At 36.8% G+C, this 23523-nt stretch overlaps 2 protein-coding genes and 1 long non-coding RNA gene across 11 annotated transcripts; all 3 read left to right on the top strand.

The window, feature by feature from the left end:
- Positions 1 to 181: 181 nt before the first annotated feature.
- LOC107671954 (uncharacterized) lies at positions 182 to 2040 on the top strand. The gene is made up of 2 exons (XR_001632275.1): positions 182 to 269; positions 304 to 2040. It is a non-coding gene; the product is annotated as an uncharacterized LOC107671954 (long non-coding RNA).
- A 1134-nt stretch (positions 2041 to 3174) lies between these two features.
- LOC107671958 (tripartite motif-containing protein 54-like) lies at positions 3175 to 8076 on the top strand. Of its 2 annotated transcripts, XM_016464970.1 has the most exons (10): positions 3175 to 3520; positions 5779 to 5927; positions 6033 to 6207; positions 6297 to 6392; positions 6484 to 6717; positions 6812 to 6834; positions 6921 to 7045; positions 7124 to 7359; positions 7537 to 7654; positions 7790 to 8076. In XM_016464970.1, the coding sequence occupies exons 1-9, from the start codon at positions 3356 to 3358 to the stop codon at positions 7621 to 7623; spliced, it is 1290 nt and encodes a 429-aa protein (XP_016320456.1). In that variant the 5' UTR covers positions 3175 to 3355; the 3' UTR covers positions 7624 to 7654; positions 7790 to 8076. The 2 variants fall into 2 exon arrangements, with proteins under 2 accessions (XP_016320456.1, XP_016320455.1); XM_016464969.1 differs by having other exon boundaries at positions 7537 to 8076.
- A 2624-nt stretch (positions 8077 to 10700) lies between these two features.
- On the top strand, positions 10701 to 21640 carry LOC107672016 (tumor protein D54-like). Of its 8 annotated transcripts, none has more exons than XM_016465059.1 (9): positions 10701 to 10955; positions 12788 to 12939; positions 13129 to 13277; positions 17084 to 17131; positions 17927 to 18028; positions 19238 to 19264; positions 19581 to 19625; positions 19934 to 19982; positions 20703 to 21640. In XM_016465059.1, the coding sequence occupies exons 1-9, from the start codon at positions 10937 to 10939 to the stop codon at positions 20787 to 20789; spliced, it is 678 nt and encodes a 225-aa protein (XP_016320545.1). In that variant the 5' UTR covers positions 10701 to 10936; the 3' UTR covers positions 20790 to 21640. The 8 variants fall into 8 exon arrangements, with proteins under 8 accessions (XP_016320545.1, XP_016320547.1, XP_016320548.1 ...); XM_016465061.1 differs by having other exon boundaries at positions 19584 to 19625; XM_016465062.1 differs by lacking the exon at positions 19238 to 19264.
- Positions 21641 to 23523: the final 1883 nt, after the last annotated feature.

Consider the following 23523-nt stretch of genomic DNA (forward strand, 5'->3'; position numbering starts at 1 on the left):
CAGTCGTAGTGGTGAAAACGTTGTGTGATGTTGCCTAACTAACTGCATTTTAAATATAAAAACTTTCCATTTGGAATTTTTACCTCAGGATGCTGAGTTTCATAGTGTTGCGCGTTTTGATTTCTCCTGGAGAGGCTGCGTGAGCCTCGCCTCAGCAATATATGCATAATATACAGTCTATGTGCCGGGGCTCAGCCCCTGACGGCCCCGGCCCAATTTAAACCCTGTGTATGGGGAACAGGAGTTTAGGGTCAGATACATACAAACACGTAGCATTGTGCCAGGTCATTTAATCTTGAACAGGTGTTTTGTATTTCCATCTGTATTCTCGAGGCTTTGCTAAGGTAAAGAGTGTTTGCATTCCTCAGGATTGTGGTTTTAGAAAGCATAAGCCCATCCTCAGACAGCTGGGTTCAATATAAGCACAGTTGGATTGTGGGTAAAGGGATTCACATGCACAAAACATACAGTATGTTTCCCATATAATTCAGTATCATCAGTGATTTTCATCCAGTTTCACACTGACCCAAAATTGTTAACTGATGCATCCTTTTTAGTGTGATACATTTTTGAACATTTATTTTAACAAATCTGGTTCTAGACTTCTATCACTCAGTTTGCTGTTCTATTTTGTTTTGGCTGTAATTGTACCCATAATTTGATGTTGTTCCCTAGTGCCATGGTTTAATTAGTTCAGCATATTACACATTAACAGTATTATTACTATTATGTCAGAAAATATGAATAACTCTGTGATCTGTGTCCTTCAGACTAAAATGGTTCGTGCTCAATTTGATCATCTCATATGCATTCAGGGTTCCCAGTCATGGAAATCTGGGAATATCACAGAAGTGTAAAACTGTGGCTTTCCAGCCTGGAGCATTCACAGAAATGAATAAAAAGTAATGAAAATGTCCATTCTCTATACATTTTTAGATTTGCTCAGCCCTAAAATATTTTAGTGGCTGGAAATTGCTCTTCATGAGCTAAAATCCTAAAAAAAAAAAAAATGGTAATGGAATAAAGTCATTGGCCAAACAATCTGGGAACCCTGACACTTGCAACCTTTTAGATCTTCTCTTTTCTTTTATCTGTCAGAATACATGCATATTTTTATTTTATTATATTTGTTTTATTTTAATTTTTTGATAGGAGTGAACCAAAAAATACAGACATATAGGAAACCTTCATTTCTGTGTGTGAATGTGTGTGTTGTTTGAAACTGAGATCCTAATTTAATCACTAATCATCTACTGTATGTTCTGTTTAAATATCTGTAAAATGGATTAGCTGTATAGCTGTCCGTTTGTGCATACATTCATTTACATGCACTTGAAACAGGATATACGGAAAACTTGTGTAATTTACCCCAAATGTGTATGTTTTATTTGTTTAGGATCACATTGTGAATATGTCATAGGGCTGTAGGTTTATCATGTAGTTTTTTGTATTTTATTTATGTCTAAATGATTAGGCAGATTAATAGTGATCATGTTTCTAAGCATTTCGAAGACTAACCTGTTCACAATGTGTAACGCTTTTTATTTGCAAAATATTATTTCTCAACACAAGCTCCACTGTAACACAGCTACTGATCTGTTTTTTCTTTGTTATCCCAGTTTTCCTTTCCATTTATTTGTTGTATTCATTCATTCATTCATTCATGATCATAAACAAACAAAAAAAAACACTGATCCGATTTCCTATTGCTTCCAATCTAAGAATAAGAGAAGGAATGGAGCGTTGCGTGTGAATGCAACACCTAAACAGAATCATGTTAAAAATGAAGGAAATAGTATAAACACGGTGATGAGAAACAATATTTTATTTATTATTTTTTTATGTTTTTAATGAATTACATAGTTCAATATGTGTAAACGAATATGACTATTGTACAGAATGGCTGAATTCTTTTGCGTGTTCTGCATAAATCATCTGAAATTGTTGTAGCATAATATAATGTGTCAGAGAGATGTAACATGGATAATTGGTCTGAATTACAGCTGTAAAATAAATGTGAAGGAAACTTAAAAAGAAAAAGTATCTGTGTTGATTATTTGTGTATTTGTGCAAAGGAAATAATGATCTTTGTAATGTTGCTTTTCACACATTTACAGGGATATAAAAAACCCTCTTAATTAAAATAAAGTAGAGCTGTCAAACGATTAATCGCATTCAAAATAAAAGTTTTTGTTTGCATAATATATGTGCGTGTTCTGTGTATATTTATTATTTATATTTATATATACACATGCATGCATATATTTTGAAAATATATACGTCTATATTTATCTTCATATAATTTATATTATAAATAAATATAATATATAAAAAATTTTTTAAGTATATACATGCATGTGTGTGTATTTATATATACATAATAAATATACACAGCACACATACATTTATTATGTACACAAAAACTTTTGTTTTGGATGCGATTAATCGCGATTAATAGTTTGACAGCACTAACATAAAGTTAGAATATTAAACCAAAAACATTTAAGTGAAAGTAAGAAACGTATGTATTAAAGAAAAGTAAAAAAAAAAAATGTTAAGATACGAATGAGCGTAAGTGTGTGTGTGTGTATGTAGAGCGAGAGAGAGAGAGAGAGTTACAAAGTGTTGTTTCGGATCTTTCATAGTATGGGTAAAAACAGTTCTTCAGAACACCAACTTTAGAATTTTACAGAATAAAGAAAGTCATACAAGTTTGGAACAACATGAGGGTGAGTAAATAATGACTTTTTATTTTAAGTACACTACATTTTTTCTGCAATTATTTGATAAAAAATACTGTAAAAACGGTCATATTGTGAAATATTGCAATTTTAAAATGACTCTTCAGTTTTTCCTCTGTCTTTTTCCAACTCGAATGTAATCGTACACACTTGTGGAAGTTTTTGTCTTAAAAGTTTAAGTACACTTCATAAACACTATCTTACTCTCCTCTAATACTGTAGCTGTTCTGGCATTATTGACTTGTTGACTGTTTCAAGGCTGAAGACATGAATGATTGGAGTAACTGGAGATGAGGCATCATCTCTGTTTCCCAGCATTCCACTGGCTGCCTGATATGGGCACAACTGATCAAGGGTAGGGGGTGTCCCAGTGAGCCAGCAAGAAACCGGACACCTTCCCCCTCTTGCACATGCACACATACATATCTTCAGCTGCAAACCAACACAGGCCCCATTTCACTGTTCAAGCACGGGCAGAGCGACTGCTGCCTCGAGAGACTGGACAACCACACAGCACAGAGACATGAAGACGGTGGCGTCTCATCTCCTTAGCTGTGGTTTCACTCTCCGATCTTAATTTCCAGCGAGTGTGGGGTCAGCAGGGGCACACGGCCATGTCTCTTCCACTGGATATTCACTCTTACCACAAAGACCCCTCACTGGGGACGCTGGAGAAACAACTCATCTGTCCCATCTGTGTGGAGGTCTTCACGAAACCAGTGGTCATTCTGCCCTGTCAGCACAACCTCTGCCGCAAGTGTGCCAATGAACTGTACCAGGTGTGTACCAACTCACTCAGAGGATGATGGTTTATGTGTGGATGTAGAAGTACTTTTTCAAGCCTTTGGTAAGATGATGAATTCTCAAAATAGCATCTGTGCACTTGATACACGTACAGTTCATCTGTGCATGTCATGAGCTGCCAGTTTCCTTCATAACCCAAAGTGTTTTCTATGTGCTAAGGTGCTATTTGAATTTTAAGCGATAGGTCATTTTTGCGAAGTTGGATGGTCAACAACATGTCAAGGTGCTTGTACATTTGGGTACATACATGCCCATTTATCTCAGTAACGTTAACTATATTAGCATCCACACCAATGGATAATAACATTCTGTTTATTATAAGCGCATGCTGCAGTTTTGTCCTCTGCCACTTTAAACGCTCAAGCAGGATGGATTCTCATTGGCTGAGTTAAACTGAGTGTTTTTTTTTAATCGATCAACACCTGGGAAAAAATCGTTCTAATTCCAATGATATCATAACTCTGTCTTTATCGTTATTTTTGTGGTATAAATTTCCATATTCTCGTACAATTGGAATGATAATTAAAACTTTACAGTTGTAGTTATTATTATAGACATATTTTTAGGAGTTTCTAAAGTCATGGCAGTACCACAGTAACCACAAACACAAGACAGTTTTCTAGACCTGTCATGTGGAAAGCCAACAGGTGGGGATTGCAAATGTCTAAACTCAATCTCAGTCTGAAATCTGAGGTATAAAAATAGATGATGGCCTACATTTGATGCATTTGAGCCATCAGTGGTTTCGTGTTCATGCAGCACACAATGCATATTGATATGAAAGTCCCTTGTAACAGATATATGTTTTGTCTGCATAACCCTCCTCCTCCTCTGCACCTAAATTAACTTTGATACCTCACCGGTTTTCCCTTACACCTCCTCATAAGCAAAGGTTAAAAGCCAAGCAGTGTATCTGTCATGAGGCCAATTTACATGGGAGAAAAATTATGACATTTCTGGCTGAACCTTTTTATCTGCATGCTTGTCTTACCGTTTTCATATGCTATCACATCATAATTATCAGATAGTTATACATAGCATTAATCACATTATGCTGATGTGTAAGTTAGAAAGGTGGTCCAAAGAGATGCTAATAAAAATGTTAGTTGATCTCTGCACCTTTAAGAACCAGGGCTGTTTAAATATGCACTACAGGAAGCTGAATTAACATTTGAATTGGATTGAAATTCAACCGATAAAGTAATTTAAAGGGGTCATATGATGCTTTTTTAAAGATCATTATTTTGTGTATTTGGTGTAACAGAATATGTTGACTTCATGGGGTCACATGAATTTCTTAGAATTTCAATTTTAATTCCACTTCCTTAAATTCAAACTTTGATTGCAATTCTAAAATTCTTAAAGGGGTCATATGATGCGATTTCAATGTTTCCTTTCTCTTTGGAGTGTTACAAGCTCTCGGTGCATAAAGAATATCTGTAAAGTTGCAAAGACTAAAGTCTCAAATCCAAAGAGATATTCTTTATAAAACTGCATAAACACATTTCATTACACCAAATACACCAAATAATTTTGTTTTATTTTTAGCAGCATCATATGACCCCTTTAAACTGGTGTGCAACCCTGCTAACTGCATACACACTTGACCTCTGACCTCTCAGAGTGAGTGTAGTGTCATTTTGAAACTGAAACCAAGAACGAAGTAGTGGCATAAATATATTATCATCATGATTCCTGAGGAATATCAAGTTGTGCATCTCTTGTAAATAGATAGCAAATAATACAGTGAATAAATAATTCCCATCATGCTTTAGGACATCATTATAATTGAGCCAGTGATGGTGCTCTGATTCACACTGGACCTGTAAGCCTCAGCAGCTGAGAGCTATTAAAGAGTCTGACTATTTAGGATACCTGATGAGATCAGTCTCAAGCTCCTCTGTTTGAAAACTCTATTTTATGTCCCTGTATCTACTGATTAAGACGAGACAAAGACACATGCATGCACAGATTTAGACTGCTCAGTAAGATCATCTTACCCTCGAAGTACAAACAGCGCATCTCTAAGGAGGTACATGAAAGTTCAATTAGTCTAACCAAGAGGTGATGTTATTCAGTCTGGTTAACCATGCTAGGCATTTCTTTTCATTTTTTTCTTGCTTAGAAAGACATCTGTAGTGAATTATGAAAAGTGGTTTCAATTGTCAGTCGATGCATGTAATCACAGATACTGCTGACATTTGAAGAACAGCATGCTGAGTAAGATGTGCAGCCGTCTCTCTTCCAGGTTGGAATCGGAGGACGTTTTCGCTGCCCTTCCTGTCAGCATGAGGTTGTCTTGGACCGTCATGGAGTTTATGGACTGCAGCGCAATTTACTCGTGGAGAACATTATTGATGTTTACAAACAGGAGTCTGAAAGGTCAGATGATAGAGAAAGATCCGAGATGTATGGTAAACCTAAGTTATGTCAGTACGGTAAGTGTTTAACTGATCTTTAATTTATTGTAAATCAATGTGTCTCCAGCTCTAGGCCTCCACAGAAGCCTCCTGCATTGTTCAGTTGTACGGAGCATGAAGATGAGAAGCTTAATATTTATTGCCTGACGTGTCAGGTGACCTCCTGCTCTCTCTGTAAGGTGTTTGGGGCCCATAAAAACTGCCAAGTAGTTCCCCTGCCTGATGTTTACCAGCAGCAGAAGGTGTTTTCTCCTAAAAAAAAATATTTGCGTTGTCATGTTACATCTTCACATCTTGTAATGAGCCAAATAATTAATTTCAATTCTTATAGGCTGAACTCAGTGACAGACTTGCTACTTTGGTTTCCACAAATGAACGCGTTCAGTCATTTGTTAACGAACTAGAGGCACTCCGCAGGAACATAGAGGTTTGTGTGGATCTTTTACAAAGTCATGCAATGAAACATCAAAAAACTACAAACAAAGGATCTGTTCATGCACACAATTCCACGTTGACAGGAAAACAGCAGGATCCAGAAACAAATTCTGTGCGAGAGGTTCGATCAATTATCTGCCATTCTGGAGGAACGTCGTAAGATCATGACCCAACAAATCACCTCTGAGCAGGAAGAAAAGACTGGCTGGACCCAGTCTTTACTGCAGATCTACAGTGAGCATGTAGACACAAACTCAAAGTTCATCCAGGCAGCCCAGAATGCCATAGAGGACCCAGAGATGGCTTCTTTTGTGCAGGTACTATAACTTTTGTGTGGGGCTCCTCAGTAATCTTACATTTTGAATGCCAAAGGCATGCAGTTTGATATATATTTTTATCTCTGCTTTATAGACCTCACAAGATCTCATTGAAAAGTAAGTCTATTAGCAAATTTAGCAAGACTGTTGAAATAATGTTCGCTTAAATCAAACAAAAACAGTATCTTTTCTTTTCTCTGAAGGGTTGGTAAAGCATCTAACTGCTTCACTCAGGAGACCCTGGATCCTGACTATGAGAAGATGGATCACTACAGGGTGGATTTTGATGCAGAGGAGAGAGTTCTGTACCAGCTGGATTTCATGGAGCGTGAGCATCAGAGACCCAATAGATTAACTTATCATTTATTTTTCACAAATCCTCTGATTAATGCTGCCAACTTTACAGCTGAAGAAGAAGTGGAGGAAACACCTTATGAACCAGAGTCAGAACCGGAGTCTGAACCTGAACCAGTGCTGACCCTAGAACCTGACCCTGAACCAGATCCGGATCTGAAACCAGAGGGTTCTGAGATGATGAATCCAACACCGGAGACAATAGAGGACTCTTGTGGACAAGCAGACAGTTGTAGAGACATCAGAAAAGTGGCTGTGTGTGAGAAGAATGGCTTAAGCACTTCACAGGTACATTCATCTACTAATGTGTGCATCTGCAGTCTCAGTCAAAGTTTTCAAGAAATTTTTCTGGACACTTAAATAAGAACCTCTAACCTGAGACTTAAGAGAATTAGATAAAATTGTGGTATTTAAGGTATATTGAAATATACATCAGTAATTGCTTCTTTTCTATCTTTCCTTTAGATTGTCACTCTAGTCTTTTATTTCCTGGGCTTTCTGGTCATCCTCCAGCGAATATGGGGAAACATTCAGTGCCTTATTTGTATATAGCAGAGGTGAAGGGTCTGGACATAGTCTCCAGGTACTAATAATGCTCACATGTTATTTTGAATAAAAACAAAGCCAAAATGTTTTTGTTTAAATGGGAGGAAGGTTTTAAGATAGACTGGATTAGTATCATGTCTCTATGTTCTTGCATAAAACAAGTTTTCTGCAGACTGGCACAGCTGTGAGCTCAGCACTAGAAAGACTGAGCCCTCCAGTGGTCACCAGTGAGATGATTTGTCTCTGTTTCTACTGGCTCAATCCTCCAAAATAAAACCAGAAGCTCAAAGAAAGAATGGTGACTTGCCACTTGTCAGAATGGGTTCTCTTCCCTTCTTGAAAAAAATCTTCTTTGTGTTTGTGCAAAAAATTAAAACATCGTATACACTTATTTTTGGATCTGTTTTTTGTTTGCCCAATAACATTGACTGTTCTTGCTGTAATAGTCAGTGAAAGTTCTCGCCATTTGTTAGACGAGTGCTCCAAGACTGTATAATTTGAAACATACAGATTTGGTTGTAATGATATGAATGGATGAATAGTGTTTACGAGTGTAATCTTAAAAGTTGGCTTGAACTAAAACACTGATTTTCTTTTTTCTTTTCTTTTCTCATTGTGTCAGCATTGACTGTCTAATGGCTTGTGCAATGCATTATGTGAAATTTTGAGAAATTGTAAATCATTGTCATAAATTTGTGTTTTCCTCATTGTGTCAGACAAATACAAATTCGTTTATTTTTGGTTACAGAGCAGGGGCCCGTTCTTCGTACGTCGCTTATTACATCCGAGATGAAACGTCACATCCAAGATGATATCATCGCGCTAATCAGGATCTGGCTAATTCGGTTCTTCAAACACAGCTGTTGTTGATGATTAGTATGGCGGGATTGAGTTATCTGAGATAATTGTGCGTTTATGGGTTGGTTTAAAAGGGGCTATGTATCGATGCTCGAAACCACGATCAGCAATGCAGCGATTGGCTGGCGGTAAGACAGCAACGTAATGACATAATTTCATTAAAAAAGACACCTGACGGAAAACTTGACAAATTCCTGGACTTTTATAAGGAAAACAAAACTACATAAATGCAGAGGCGGACAAAGTACTCAACTCTATTACTTGAGTGAAAGTACAGATACTGCTGGTCAAATATTACTCCATTACAAGTAAAAGTTGTAAAGACAGATTTTTACTTAAGTAAAAGTACAGAAGTACTTGCTTTTAAAAGTACTTAAGTACCAAAAGTAAATTTCCTTTTTTATGTCAATGCACTGATTTATTGTTGTATGTAATACTTGCAATACTTCTGAAGCAACTTACAATACATTACACCTACTGAATAGTAGGGGCGTGTTTGTTTTGGTGATTTCAAATATCAACATTGGCTACCAGAAATCACTTACTCTGCCTTTAAAGGCTACACAACATTATTATATTATCTTTAAATTAATTTTTAAATTATTATTATTTTAAGTTATTGTCCCTGGATTAGTAGGGTACTCTTGTAATAAAGTAGCGGTGGCTGGGACAGATTTTAAGTATCAATTCTGCTTAAAAAGAATTTGTTAATTTATTCCCTCGTTTTAGGTATAGCCTAATTTGTGGGCTACGATTTAACTAAATAAAAACGAGGGTGCAAATTATGATTAAATCAACAAATTAATAAAATGTAGCCACAATCAAGTTGTGGGAGCACATTTTTTATTTGTGGCACAATATTTATTTTTTCTTCCACATGTCTTGCGGGGCTCTGTATGATTAACATCTAATTGAAAGTTGACACGAAAGGAAAGTTGCAACTGTCTTTTCGTCCCAATTGTGACGTATTGCTTCTCAAATGAGTAAAATGTAGGACGGGATTTTGTCCATCTGGAATGAATTTGTTTGTTGTTTTGACTCAGAGTGGAATATCAGAAACAGTGACGCGGCAAGGAAGTTGTTTTGATTAAAGGCACATAAATATTAAAATAATTATGTGCATGGATAAATCGTTTATAAACACTGCAATATTAGCCTATATAAAATAATAATGTGCACGGATAAAAAAAAAACTATAATAAAAACTGCAATGTTTCATAAAAATATGAAAAGTCCATTTTGATTTCGTGATTATAAACGTTCTCGGTTCAATCAGTGAGTCGGTGAGCTGTTGATTCAAGAATCGCTTTCACCGATTGATTTCGATCCGTGAACGCATCTCTGAAGAGAAATCCGTTCACTAATCGCACCTCGCCAATGCTATAAGAAATAATTTAAATAATTGTCTAACCGTAGGGATTGATGAATAAATCAAAGTCTGCGCATAGCCTGACACAAAGTCTCTCACGAAAATTTAATCATGGTTTTACTACAAATAAAACCCAAGAAAACCAGGTTAACTATAGTTAAACCATGGTAACCACAAATTACCAACACCAACCATAGTTTAACCATGGCATTTGTAGAAAAACTGTAAAAAAAAAAACTTTTCGTCCGTTTTCTTATTACAACAGTTTAATGCGTTGAGTTTCTTGTATTCAGTTTGTTCATTGTAAATGACATGCTTTTCTTAAGCACTTAAGCACTGATCTGCTAGATTTTCCTAAAATTAAATAACAGTATGGGCCAATGATATTTTTCTCAGCTATTTTTTTTTATTTTTTTATTTTTTTTATTAATACTCAAAAATCAAGAATAGTACACATAGAATAATACAACCATTAACATAAAAATGATAAACAATAATAACAACAATTAAAGTAGAAACAAACAAAAAAAAGATCGGGGAAAAAAAAGGAAAAGGGGGTTGTTAATACATTACAAACTGAAAGAATAAAATTGAGATTTACATGTCATTAAAGATAGGAAAAGAGATAGATAAAGTTTTTTAGATAAAGATAGAAAAACTGGATTAATGAAAGGTATTGCTCAAAATCTTTTATAAAAACAAAGAAGAGAGGTCTAGAGTTTGAATATTTGCATTTGTGGATGTGAAATTTTGCAAGAAGCAAAATCAGATTCACTACATAAAACTTCAGGTGATTTGTTACATTTAAGATGTTTGATAGCATCAACTACTACTTCTATTTTTCTCAGCTATTTCGTTGATCTGCTCAGGACACAGTAGACGTCATCTCAGGGCGCCGGAAGGAAAGCGCACTTGGGCAGCTCTTCAAGCGGAGCTGAGCTGGCTGATCGCTCGGGATCCTGTGTTGACTTGTCAAGCGCTTTTGGATGTTTTGGTAGTAGAGGGAAGACACGTATTTACGCCTCGCAGAGCTTTTTTTCCTCTGAATTACGTAACTGTCAAGACAACGTTTTGAAGATCTCAACCGACGACATGGATTCCGCCAATCAAGGTAAACAAAAACTAAGCAATCAAACACAAACATTGGATTGATACAACCGCTTATACGTTTATGGCGTAATGTAGAGTAACTGTAGCCTTATCTCTGGATCCCAGCGTTGTGAATGTGTGGTGGTGAAGGGGAGATCAGGGCAGGGCTGGCGATCAGGTTACTAATGCATAACAAAAACACACCGAGGCTGAGTGCAGGTGTTTGCGTTACAATAATTTGATTCACATCGAAATCACAGCTGATAGGGAAATTATGGTTCCGTTTCTCGATGTGTGCGCTTGTGGCGTGGCGATTTTCAACTTGGATTTGGGATATTATTATTAAACCATTAGTAAAGACAACACCACTCCTTTATCTGTTGTGCCATATTATGCGTTGCTATTTAAATAGGCAGTTTAGGGTCAGTGAGGGGCTAATGACATGTGTCATTAATATAGCTCAGACCCACGTGACATCTCTTTCACAGACTGACCTAAATTGACTGTTTGATCAAACCTTTGAATTGTGCACACGTGCTTATTGAATGAATGAAAAAATATATATAAACAATGCACTGTATATTATATGTATTTATATAAATGCATTTTCACTCACTTTCACTGTACTGAAATTTCTGCTGTTATGGTTTTACGTCTGAATGTGAGTTCGATAAAATGCTTGTGTGAAGAGTGATTATAGGTTCATGCTGACAGGATAAATAACATAATTAATTAATGAAACAAGGGCTTTTTCTTTTTTGTGGTTATGTATTAAAAATTTTTTTTATTTTTTTTTGTTGAAAAATGTAGTCTGAATGCACTAAGTTGCTTTGGATAAAAGCGTCTGCTAAATGCATAAATTAAATTAATGTATTAACTATGGAAAAGGTACATTTGGGTGGAACAAATCGAAGGATTAATAAGCTTTAGTTATGTCATTTTAGAGAGCCTTTGATTGGCCAAAAATCTTTGTAGTACAAGATGAGTCATCAGTGTTTTGGTTTCATTTTCCCTAGACGAAAATTTAAATATAGCTGCTATAAGTGAATTTTGTCAATACATAACCTCAAATCTAATACACATGTTAGTTACAGTGCAATTTCTGCAGCAATTTGAATTACATAAATACAGTCAAACCAAAATTTATTCAGACACCTTCAACATGTCTCACAATATCACAGTTCATTCGCTATATTATATATAAAATGGTAATAAAATATGACAAGAACTCAGAGTTAAACTGTGTCAGAACAAATTCATCTTGATAACATCAGATAACTTGATAGAAAGGTATGTAATGAATTAGGTTGAATAGCTATCAGCTGTTAAATTTAAGTAGACAATTAGATAATACCAATTTAGGTCAACCAATTACCAAGCAATGCTTAATTTTGTTCAGTCTGTGGTGTAAAAAGGTCGCATTAGCAATTAAAGAAAAAACACTTACGCAAAACATGGTCAGGTCAAAGATAAAAATAATTTTTGGTCCCAAATTTTTTATCAGTTTTACTGGTAGTCCACTGTATGAAGAATTTTTGGGTATAATATGTCTCAGTTCATTTAGCTATCATCACTTACATAAATGAACTATAGTGTCCTGTACCTTCTAGTAAAAAAATATCAAAAATTAGATCTGGTGTCTGAATAATTTTTGGTTTGACTACTGTATATATTTTCATTAATAATTTTTTCTGTCGTTTTCTTGAAATAACTTAAAGAGATCAGTTTATTAGTATTATTTATTCATACATGTTTTAAGAAAAAGCGTCACTTAATTTTTTGTTTTACTATTGTTTAGTGTCACTGAAATTATGCACTTCATCTTTAACACGTCATTCTCTTTCAATCTTACAGACATCAATCTGAACTCTCCACATAAAGGCCTGGGCTCTGACTCACTCTCAGACGTGCCTGAAGAGAGGGGGGCAGCCGCTGTGAGTCCTGGGACTCTCCCTCCGGGTCTGACGGAGGAGGAGGCCGAGGAACTGAGACTGGAGCTCACCAAGGTAAACACCAACAGCCACTGCATGACAAGAGGTTTGATGATGTGCTCATCTTCTCCAGTATATCTTAAGATTAGGGCTGTTAAATTAACATGTTAATTCAAAGTGATTCATTATAAATAGAAGTAATTCATATATTCATGTTATTGAGTTATTGTTTACGTCTTTGAACAAACTGTGACATCCTGTTAGGTTGAGGAGGAGATCCACACCTTGCAGCAGGTGCTGTCGGCTAAAGAGCGCCACGCATCGGAGCTGAAGCGTAAACTGGGCCTGAGCCCCCTGAGTGAGTTCAAACAGAACGTCACCAAAAGCTGGCAGGACGTCCAGACCTCAAATGCGTAAGAATGCATTCCTTCTACATGTCCTGCTTACTCAAACCCAGGAGGTAACAGATACAGTCTTCTGGGTTGCCATATGCAAAGTCGAATCCTAAACCTCTTTCACAGACCCTGCAGGAATGACAGTGATTTGACATAATTCTGGACAAAATTTAGAACTAAAAGGGTTTGTTGAAGTGGCAAATGGGTGACGACTCTGCATGATGGCAGATGCAAGTTGGTAGCTGGTTCTATCAGTGGAGGAATTCATGGGAGAACTGAAGCCTTTCTAACTAATCCAGCTTCAATGCGCTCTCTTCCAGCACACACACACTCCTCTCGCTTCATGCTGCTGGAAATCAGCCTAAAAATAAAGAGTCGCAGGTGTCCAGTTGCATTTTCTGCAGGATTGTACATTATCAAATAAAAACATTAGAAAAAGCTCTTGAGTGCCTGTTCAGACAGAGGAGATGACTAGGGTTGGGCCGATAGACGATGCCATCGCCGATGGCTGACAGCCATCACGATGTTAAGCTGACATCGTGATTCCTAACCCCACCCCCCCCCCAGTTCCGTGTTCGGAAAGGAAATGAAGCGTACTACGGAAACCACAAGAACTCTATACTATGGAGTGGCAGTACTTACCACACATTTGACAAGATTAGATGTAAATTAGAATGCAAATCATTCGCCATCATCCTATCAGACATTTCTCCTTACTCTGTGTATGTGGTAAGTGAACTTTCATGTACTGTAATGCAACAGGCTACCGCTAACAAGCGGCTAACCTTTTAGTGGCTCCGTAGAACGCGTTATTTCTTTCACGCTTCGGGCACACCCTTAACCCCACCCCGCCCCCCCGATGTCATCGTCCATCACGATGTTTCACTGCAGACATCGTCCGATGCCAGTTTGGTAGACATCACCCAACCCTAGAGATGACCATTGTTTTCTGTGTATATTATAAGCTGGCATCTATGCCATCAGCTGAAAGTCCTTCAGTGTAATTGTTTTTTATCAGTTGAAAAACGGCAGTCCAGTTTCAAAGGGCTCTGTGGGAGGATTGTAGTCGACTCAGACATGAATCACCACCATTTATTGTGTTCCAAGCTGGAGCTCATGGCCATTGGTTTGAGTGTGACTCTCAAGATCTGAGACAAACAACAGATGTTTGCTGTTTTTGATCCTGTAGGTGGATTTATGAGTATGTGTAGTATTTTACAGGACTTTGCTGAGGTTATGGTCCTGGTCAGTACCTTGGGCCCTTAATAGCCCCAGGTTGCATGGGCCAAGAGTGCCTTGATGTGCAGTTGACTACTATTTTGGTAGTCTAATGTTAGCCTACCAAAACATGTGATTTCATTTTTGCTATAGCGTAATAACCCTGTGGGTAGTTTAGGATAAAGTGCCTGTTATATTCATAATGTTCATTGTATCCATAAAATGTATACACAAAAGTAAGCATTTATTTTGCAAATATAATATATATTATATACTCAAATATATTATATACTCAAATATATTAAAATTAGCCAAAATATGGCCAAATATCAGCAGAATAATTTGCCTAGCCAATATTTCAGTCTGTCAGTACTTCAAACCATGGAGTTATTGGTTTGTTTTCAGTCAGAGGTAGTTATCAGTAACACCAATTTTGCTTGAGTGCTGTGCCGTTGAGCTCTGCTGTAGGCAGCACATAACCATGTTGGTGTTTTTTAGCTATGTGGTGATGTCAGAGAAGCTGGGCCAGTGGAATGAGAAGGTTGCAGGGTGTGATATGTGAGTGTTTGACCGAGTATTTGCAGTGAATGCACGAACTCCTCTCACCTACTCTTGAGCTGTCAGTGAGAATTGAGCATTTGAACACCTGAAGCCAGTGTGTTTTAGGAGAAGACATAGGCCTAACTGCTGCCTTGGGGTTTTTCTGCTCTGGTGATCACAAATCAATGGATGCAGTGCATCAAATATAGATCCAGGTGTTCAAATGCTCCACCCCTTGATGGGTTAAATAAAACCATGCATATCAAATACAGCCCAACACAAATCACTAAAACCTGTCTCTCAAACAGAGATGCTATGATCTGATCTCTTGTATCATTGACTCTAACCTGCTCTAATACAATGTACATATTTATCAGCCCCATAAATGCTCCACTCGACTAACTGAAACTTTTGCCACATGATGAAGGCCAGAGGTGTTTTTGCTTTTTAGTTGAAGTGGGCATCTGAAACACTGAATCATGTCTCACGTATTTTTGACTCTTCTTTTTTTCCACCCATGCATAGTATTCCTTCTCTGAGATACTCAGGATCCTCCAGCTGTTTGCTTCTTTAAAACTTATGCTGCGTTCATGTACCATATCTGAATTATCAGCCGATGAAATTCAAATCAGCTGTTCACATCCTTGCTTGTTGAAATTATTCGTCTCTATAGCAGTGCTTTGTTTATGTCTGCAAATAATTAATCGCTACGTTAATTCATCTCTATACTGTAGATACACTACTATTCAAAAGTTCGATAGAAGTTTGGGGTTGATATACGATTTTTTAAAAATGTTTTTGAAAGACGTCACCTAAGCACAACCAGGCTGCATTTTTTTGAACAAAGGTGATTTTTAAAAGAGTAATATTGTGAAATATTATTACAGTTTAAAAGAACTGTTTTCCATTTGAATATGTTTTAAAATGTAATTTATTCGTGTGAAGACGAAGCTGAATTTTCAGCATCATTACTCCAGTCTTTTGAGTCACATGATCTTTCAGAAATCATTCTAATATGCTTTCTTTGATGCTTAATAAAGATTTCTTACTATATCAATATTAAACACAGCTATGCTGCTTAATATTTCTGTTTTCATATATTTTCAGGATTCTTTGAATAGAAGTTATTGTTCTCACTTCGAACAATTTAATAAATAAAAATACTAATTTGTAAAAAAAAAAAATAAAAATCATACTGACCCCAAACTTTTGAATGGTAGTGTGTATATTAAACAAAGATGCACCAGATTACTCTGACTATAATAAAATAGCATATCAAACAAAAAAGTCAAAGTCAGAGGAACCAACTGAGTTTTTTCAGTGTGATTTTTTTTTAAGTTAGTAGTATTTAAGTTAAATAGTATTACGGTAATTCTGACGGGTTTAGCTGTATAGACAGGGCTGTCATGAGAGTGATACTCTGGAATCAGACCCTGTCATGAGACTAAGGTCCTCTATGGTTTTCCACAGGTCTCATGACTTTTAGTGGCAGTCCTGATGTAGTTGGAAGTTTAGCTGAACCTGTCAGACAGGCTACGTTATCACGAGTGTGTGAGAGATCTCCCACTTCCCTCTTTACACACACAGTTTGATTCGCATTCAGACAGAGACGTCTACGGAGAGAGCATGTGTTTGTGTAAGGAAAGTCTTGTCATGTTCAGATGAATGAATGCCACGTCTGTAGCGGTAAAGGCCAATTAATGCTTCCTGAGTCCATTCTGCAGTTTTGTGCACTTGCTGTAGTCATAAATATTACATCAGGATCCACTTTGCTAACATGCTACGTGTTTCCCAATAGCCAAGGTGGTTTGTAATGTCTTTTTGACTTTCAAGATTTGCTGTCTGTGACTTTTTGTGCTTGAAAGCTCCAGTATACTCGCACATCTTATTTGAGCACACAAGTTTCTGGCTGTGCAGTTTAGCAGTGCTTGTGTTTTGTTTGTGAGGCAACATAACTGTATAATCATAATTTTTTTAAATGAAATGTTGTATGTGTGTGTGTTAAAGCACGTTGTGATTAAGAGAATGGAGATTTGAATGTATTACCCTGTTCGTTTGTACTGTAGATATCTTTCAGCTTCTGCCACTCTGGATGACATTGCCAGCTCTGAAGTGTGAGTTACTTCATTCTTTGTGTTTTCAAGGATGTTTTCTGGTCTCATTGAGGTCATGAAGGGTTAAAAGATTGGTTTAAGGTGGCTTGCTATGCTTCATGGATATTTTGTTGCTGGGTTATTAGATAATACAGCTTTATATTGCGTTTCTAAGTAGTGTGAATTGCAATTGCAAATGTGCTTACTCTGTAGATTTGCATTACCATTTAAGTTTGAGGTCTGTAAAATTTAAAAAATATATATATTTTATTCTTACCAATGCTGCATTTATTTGATCAAAAATATAGTAAAACAGCAATATTATGAAATGTTATTACAAAATCCAGTCTCTTCCGATTGATTTAGAAATCATGATCCTTCATGATCTTAGTATTATCAATGTTGAAAACCATTTTGCTGCTTTATGTATTTATGAAAAATGTGATAAAAAATTTTTCAGGATTCTTTGATGAATAAAACATTTAAACTGAGCAGCATTTATTTGAAATTGAAATACTTTGTAACATTTTTGCCATAACATTTGTCACTTTTGATTAATGTAATGTGTCCTTTCTTTAAAAACAGAATCTTACCCCAAACTTTTGAATGGTAGTGTATGACCAACTAACATTTCTTGGATTATTTTAAGAGTTCTGACTGGTTTTTGTCATCTGGAGGCTGTGGTTATGTTGACTAACTCCTGAGAAGTGGAGAGGTTCATGGACATTGAAGAGTTTCACATGATTTTTGTATTTTCTCTCTCTCTCTCTCTCTTTCTCCCCACATCCTTTTCTCTTTGCATTCTGCCTCTTGCAGGTATAAAAAGACTCAGGAAACGCTGTCTCAGGCTGGACAGAAGACCTCAGCCGCCCTCTCCACTGTTGGCACGGCCATCAGCAGGAAACTGGGTGACATGAGGTATGGCACAAGTCAAAATACCCACCCTTGTTCTTCCTGTGTTTCTCTAGTAGTCTTATTCCAGTCACAAATTACAGTGAGACTCCGCAGTCGCTTAGATTTGCATCTCTTCGTTTAACTCGCATGTTTTTATTTAATTTAGTTTTTCTTGGGTAATATGAATTAAAACTAACACATGGTTCCTGGTTAATGTGTTTTGCCTAGCTGAGCATTTCAGTTCTGTTGTGTCAAAGCTGCTCATGATTTATCTTAAACTGCATTTCTGTGTGTGTGTTTATATGGCATTTCATGGATTTATATTGGATCTCCATCACATGCCTTTGATTTTATTAATTGTCTTCTTTGGCTTTGTTTAGACATGTAACAAATCCACCCAAAATGAATTGATTCTGAAAACCAAAAAAAAAGAAAATACAATCCAAACGACATCCATATGCGCCTTGAAGTCTAATGAAATAACAATGCAGACAAAAGATTGGATTAGAAACTCAATTGGATTTGCCTACAGTGTGAGAACAAAGCCTTCATGCCTGTGTTTCCTCTGTCCCTGCTCTCTTTGGTTATTGATCCACCCGTTTACATTTGTGTCATATCCTGCTGCCGTTCATCATTACTGTGAAGCCATTATTATCCATAATGAGTGTTAATGCAGTGCAGCCACAGTCAGCAGAGCCACTTCAACTGCATATGATGAACAGAAGCTCTACCTAACTTGTTTTCCTGGCTCCTGATTCACTTTACTGCATAGACTGTCTCTGTTCTTACTATTATTTGCACACATTTATTTAACTTCCCTCACCACTCCTAACACAAACAGAAGGCAGAAGAGGAGTTTTATGAAAGCCTGAATTTCCTTCTATTGAACGTGACCTGTTGGTAGTAGATACTCCGTGTTCTGACATGCAGAGGGCATGAGACTTAGTTATAAGTCTCAAAATCATTAGCTGCTCAATAGATCAGTCTCTAGTGTGTGATAAAGAGAAGCTAATAGCTTCATTCAACAGGTCAAAAACTTCAGCCATGTTTTATGAATTAAAACTGCTGCTCTGTCGATGTTTGATTGTTTTTTGGTTCATTTCACTGTTCTCCATATTCCCTCAATATCAGAACAATAGTTCTCATAATTTGTTCTTCCTGCTTGCTTTGGCCAACCTGATTGGTTTTGTATTCCCCCTTTCTTTTTAAATGCTGCCCTTGCTTGGTCTACAGAGCTCTTCCTTTCTCTAACTCCTTTGGGTAAGACTGATTAATGTCATCAAAAAGTTAATGCTTAACAGAGCTCTGTTTGTAATACCAAGCCCATTTAATTTTTAAAAATGTATTTAAATATAATTTGAATGCAGAATTGATTTTAATGTTATTTTAGCTCCAAAACCCAGCTAATTTTGATTATGCATGATTCCAGTGCTATTTTATGTGTGAACAAATGTGATTTGTAAAGATCTTGGATAAACTAGCAGTCTGTGTGTGGTGTAACCCAGCTGATCTCTCACTTGCTGTCCTGCTTGCTTGCTAATACACACAACTTTTTCTCCTTTTAATGCTTTCGAAGTAGCAACTACTCCATTCGCCATTCAATAAGTATGCCAACTATGAGGTAAAGTACTAGTGTAAACCACTGCCCCTCAAATCAAATGGTTTCTGATTCATTAGACATTAAAATGTTTGTCATTTGTGTGAAAAAAAAAAAAAAACACTTTTTTTTTTTTTTTTTATCAAAACAAATAATACTAAACTGTTTAAACTGCTGGATTGAATATTCTCATACAGCTCAATTAAATGTTTTTTCTTTGCATGCTTGTGGTGTTTAACCTTTTATCTGCCAGTTACTTTACTGAGCCCACTTGCTCATGTCTAATTAATTGTAATGTTTCTTCTGGGATTAATGCATGTTTTATTAAATAGGAACTCTCCAACCTTCAAATCATTTGAGGACAAAGTTGGAAACATCAAGGTAAGGCTCACTTTTGAAACTGGGTCAGTGACATGATGCTCATTTAATCTATTAATTTATTCAAAAATACATTGTCAATATTTGAAATATATTAAAAGACAAAAACAAAGACTTTTGTCCACCAAATCAAAGTCATGTGGTACAATCATGCAGAAGCAGAAACAAGAAATTATATCATTAATACTTTTAGAAGTCTCGTATGCTCACCAATTCTGCATTTATTTTAAACAAAAAAAACAACTGTACATTTTAATATTGTGAAAAATTATTACAATTTAAAACCACACTTTTCTATTTGAATATATTTTAAAATGTAATTTATCACTGTAAAGCAAAGCTGAATTGTCAGCATCATTACTCCAGTCTTTAGTGTCACATGATCCTTCAGAAATCATTAATATTCTGGTTTACTGCTCAAGAAACATGTATTATTATCAATGTTGTATGGAGAGCCCTTAAAGTCCCTCAAGGCCAGTTTTCCCCCAAAAAACTGAATGACTTTTTTGGAAAATAATCATATATTTTGAGACTTTTTACTTTATAATTACACCAGATAATTTTTTAATCACTAAATGTAAACTTTTGTTAAAAAATGTTGTGTAGAGCATGTCTAAGTGTAACTTGACACATGCTTTTTATACTTGATTTTAAAAAAGATGCTTTTTTTATCCTGGGAACTCTGTGTCCTGCATGCTTCTAAATGGTTTTTGTGTGTCTCAGTACAAGGTGGTTGGAGGCAAAGCCAATGGTGAAAGTGCTCACTCTACGAACGAGTCCAACCCGGTGCAGGACAACGCTCCGTTCTGAGAGCCCACCCTCTTGATTTAAACGCTCATCTCATTCTTTGTGAATCCTGACTACACCCACACTTCCGTTGTCCCAGTTCTCCCATTCTCTCTGAATTCTTTCATCCCTCCTTCCTCTCTCCTTTGATCCCCCTCCACCTACTGCTAGCATGTGCTTGCTCATCTCACTGAAAACACACACGTAGTACAGATTCTGTGACATGAAATCATCACAGGTTGTACAAAAGAAGACAAATGATGAATCATTTTGTATTATAAACTATTTTACACTGCTTTGCATAATGTTTTTACATAACTTTTACCTATATGAGACTATAAAGGAATACAAATAACTATTTAAACAGTACTGCCAAGCAGCTTTCATCAGGTGGCAGAGGGGTACAAAATACACAAAGAAGAAACATTTAAATCTGAAGGGGGGAGGAGTTTAGACCAATAAAGAAAAGAAACTTGCTACTGAGCATTCAGTTGAGTTGTTTTTTACTCTCAGTACAATGTGAAGCGATGCTTTGCTCTACACCTGGTGAATGTCTGACCTTCTCAGTCGGCCTTACACTCGCACTCTATTGCTTTATTGGTCTTTTGCTGGTAAAAACATGTTACACAAAGTTGTTTTTTGCTTTCTTTTCTTTTTTTCACCTTTGCTCTTTCAGTTGTTTTTTTTTCATTGATGGTAATGTTTTATTTATGCTGTTGACATCGGAAATCGCTTGCCTTTGCTTTGTGCCATGCTGTGTGTGCCAGTTAGTTGATGCCATAGACCTTTTGTTGTCAGAATGTTACACACACACAAACTATCACATCACAAAGATCACTGTTCAATTTTAAGAAATAAAAATGCTGTTACTTTCATGTGCACTTATGTAGCAGTTTGTTTTCAGCGTTGTGTCGAAACGAAAGACAGACTGCGAAAATTCTTTCCATCAGGTTCTCATTTATTCTGGATAACACAAACGAATATATACGAGGACACGTGCAGCATTTAAACCAGCGTGCGGCAGCAATGCCCGACGCTGAGAAAGAGAAGATTACAGATATTAAAAAGAAACAAAGAAAAATAATCAATGAAACATCTGAGTGTACATCACATAGGGTCTTTAGATCACAATCATACAGATATATCATGTGAATTCATCTGTTACATGAAATACGGCCCTAATTGAATCGCTGCAAAACTTGTGCGACCTACCGCTGTGACGTCTCATGCAGACTGGGAAGCAGCAAAGTGCACCAACCTCGGCAGGAAACCCCAAATATGGTCATGGCAAGTGGAATCACAAAATCATTTCCTAAATACACACCTGCTACATTCCCCCCTGCTGACTTCCACTTGCACATGACAAAATAAAACAGGTACATGTAACCAAATTTGAAAGAACAATAAAGAGAAGTAAAAGGGAAAAAAATCTGTACCATAGTACCAAAAGATAATACCGTATGTTACATGAAACACTAAATACTCCAGTCGTAAGACTATTCTTTTCAGAATTAGAAATGTAAGAGGGTTGCAAAGCCTCTAAACACTCACAGGAATAACATGCCTGTTACACATTACATACATTTAGTGGTCATTTTTGCACAGTATTTCATAAGATCTTATCCACTGTTGGATCACTCACAAATACTCTTCCTCCTCACAAGGTACTATAATGACAGATATTCAAAATGTATCTCAGAATTCAATCACAAAATGTAATCCACAAAGTTAATCATTTTGATACACAGAATCACGTAACTATACGAACAAATAACACTACAACCCAGACAAAACCTTCTGATGCATATTCTGAATCAGTCTAATGACTGGTTTAACCACCCTCCCACATCTGGTTCTGACTGTCAGTGACCCACCCTGACCGGAAGGTGCTCTGGAACATTGCTGTAAATTGTCAGTGGCTAAAGTATCAGTATTTACACCTTCATCAGCCTGAACAATGTTCTTGTCATCGTCAGGTTCATATGTCAAAGACCTGCAGTCTGTCTCAATTGTCTGTCTACTGTTGTCGGTATCATGTTGTACAGTCAGGGAAGTAGGCTGGTCATCTATACTGAACTGGACAGAATCAGATTTAGAGGGGCCAGCATCTTGGGAAACTGGGAGCTCAGACACCAATGACACAGTTCTCTCGTCCAGTTCATCGACAGGTAACCTCAGCTCTACGTTTTCATTCACCGACAGACTTGATCTGCTTGAGGTTACATTCTCACAAGTATCATCATCGGACACTTCGTTTCTCAGAGGCAGGAAGTTCACTGGCATTATGAGATATCTATGAACAACTTTCTCAGTACCAGTCACACAATTTTTGATACGAAACGTATGAACCTCTTTGTTCATTCCCATCACAATGTAGATATGACTCCCCCATCTATCAGCAGTTTTCCTCTTGCCACGCTCGCCCTTATTGGCCAGGAGTACTCTGTCGCCAATGTTCACTGGAGCACCTTTGAGCTTCTTATTGTAGAGGTTTGCTTGCCTCTGCTGTTGTTTTGAAGCAGAGCATTGGGCCAGTTTCATAGCCTGTGCAAGATCATCTCTGAAAGACTGCACATATTGGTCATAGTCAACCACCTGGTCATCAAGTAGTACAGAGTCAAACATCATGTCAACAGGCAACCTGGGAGTTCTACCGAACATCAACTGGAATGGAGGATAACTGGTTGTCTCATGAATTGTTGCATTATAACAGAAGGTGAGAGACTTCAACATTTGAGGCCATCTGTGCTTAGCTTTA

Source organism: Sinocyclocheilus anshuiensis, unplaced genomic scaffold, assembly GCF_001515605.1.
Source record: "Sinocyclocheilus anshuiensis isolate Anshui unplaced genomic scaffold, SAMN03320099.WGS_v1.1 scaffold1053, whole genome shotgun sequence".
Classification (NCBI taxonomy): domain Eukaryota; kingdom Metazoa; phylum Chordata; class Actinopteri; order Cypriniformes; family Cyprinidae; genus Sinocyclocheilus; species Sinocyclocheilus anshuiensis.

Excerpts from the sequence above, each read along its gene's own strand:
- LOC107672016 (XM_016465059.1), top strand. Across the intron at positions 12,940-13,128 it reads TGAGACTGGAGCTCACCAAG|GTTGAGGAGGAGATCCACAC; the intron begins GTAAACACCAAC and ends ACATCCTGTTAG. Across the intron at positions 19,983-20,702 it reads ACAAAGTTGGAAACATCAAG|TACAAGGTGGTTGGAGGCAA; the intron begins GTAAGGCTCACT and ends TGTGTGTCTCAG.
- LOC107671958 (XM_016464969.1), top strand. The coding sequence starts at position 3,356 with ATGTCTCTTCCACTGGATATTCACTCTTACCACAAAGACCCCTCACTG. Across the intron at positions 6,835-6,920 it reads TCACAAGATCTCATTGAAAA|GGTTGGTAAAGCATCTAACT; the intron begins GTAAGTCTATTA and ends TTTTCTCTGAAG. Across the intron at positions 7,046-7,123 it reads CCAGCTGGATTTCATGGAGC|CTGAAGAAGAAGTGGAGGAA; the intron begins GTGAGCATCAGA and ends CCAACTTTACAG.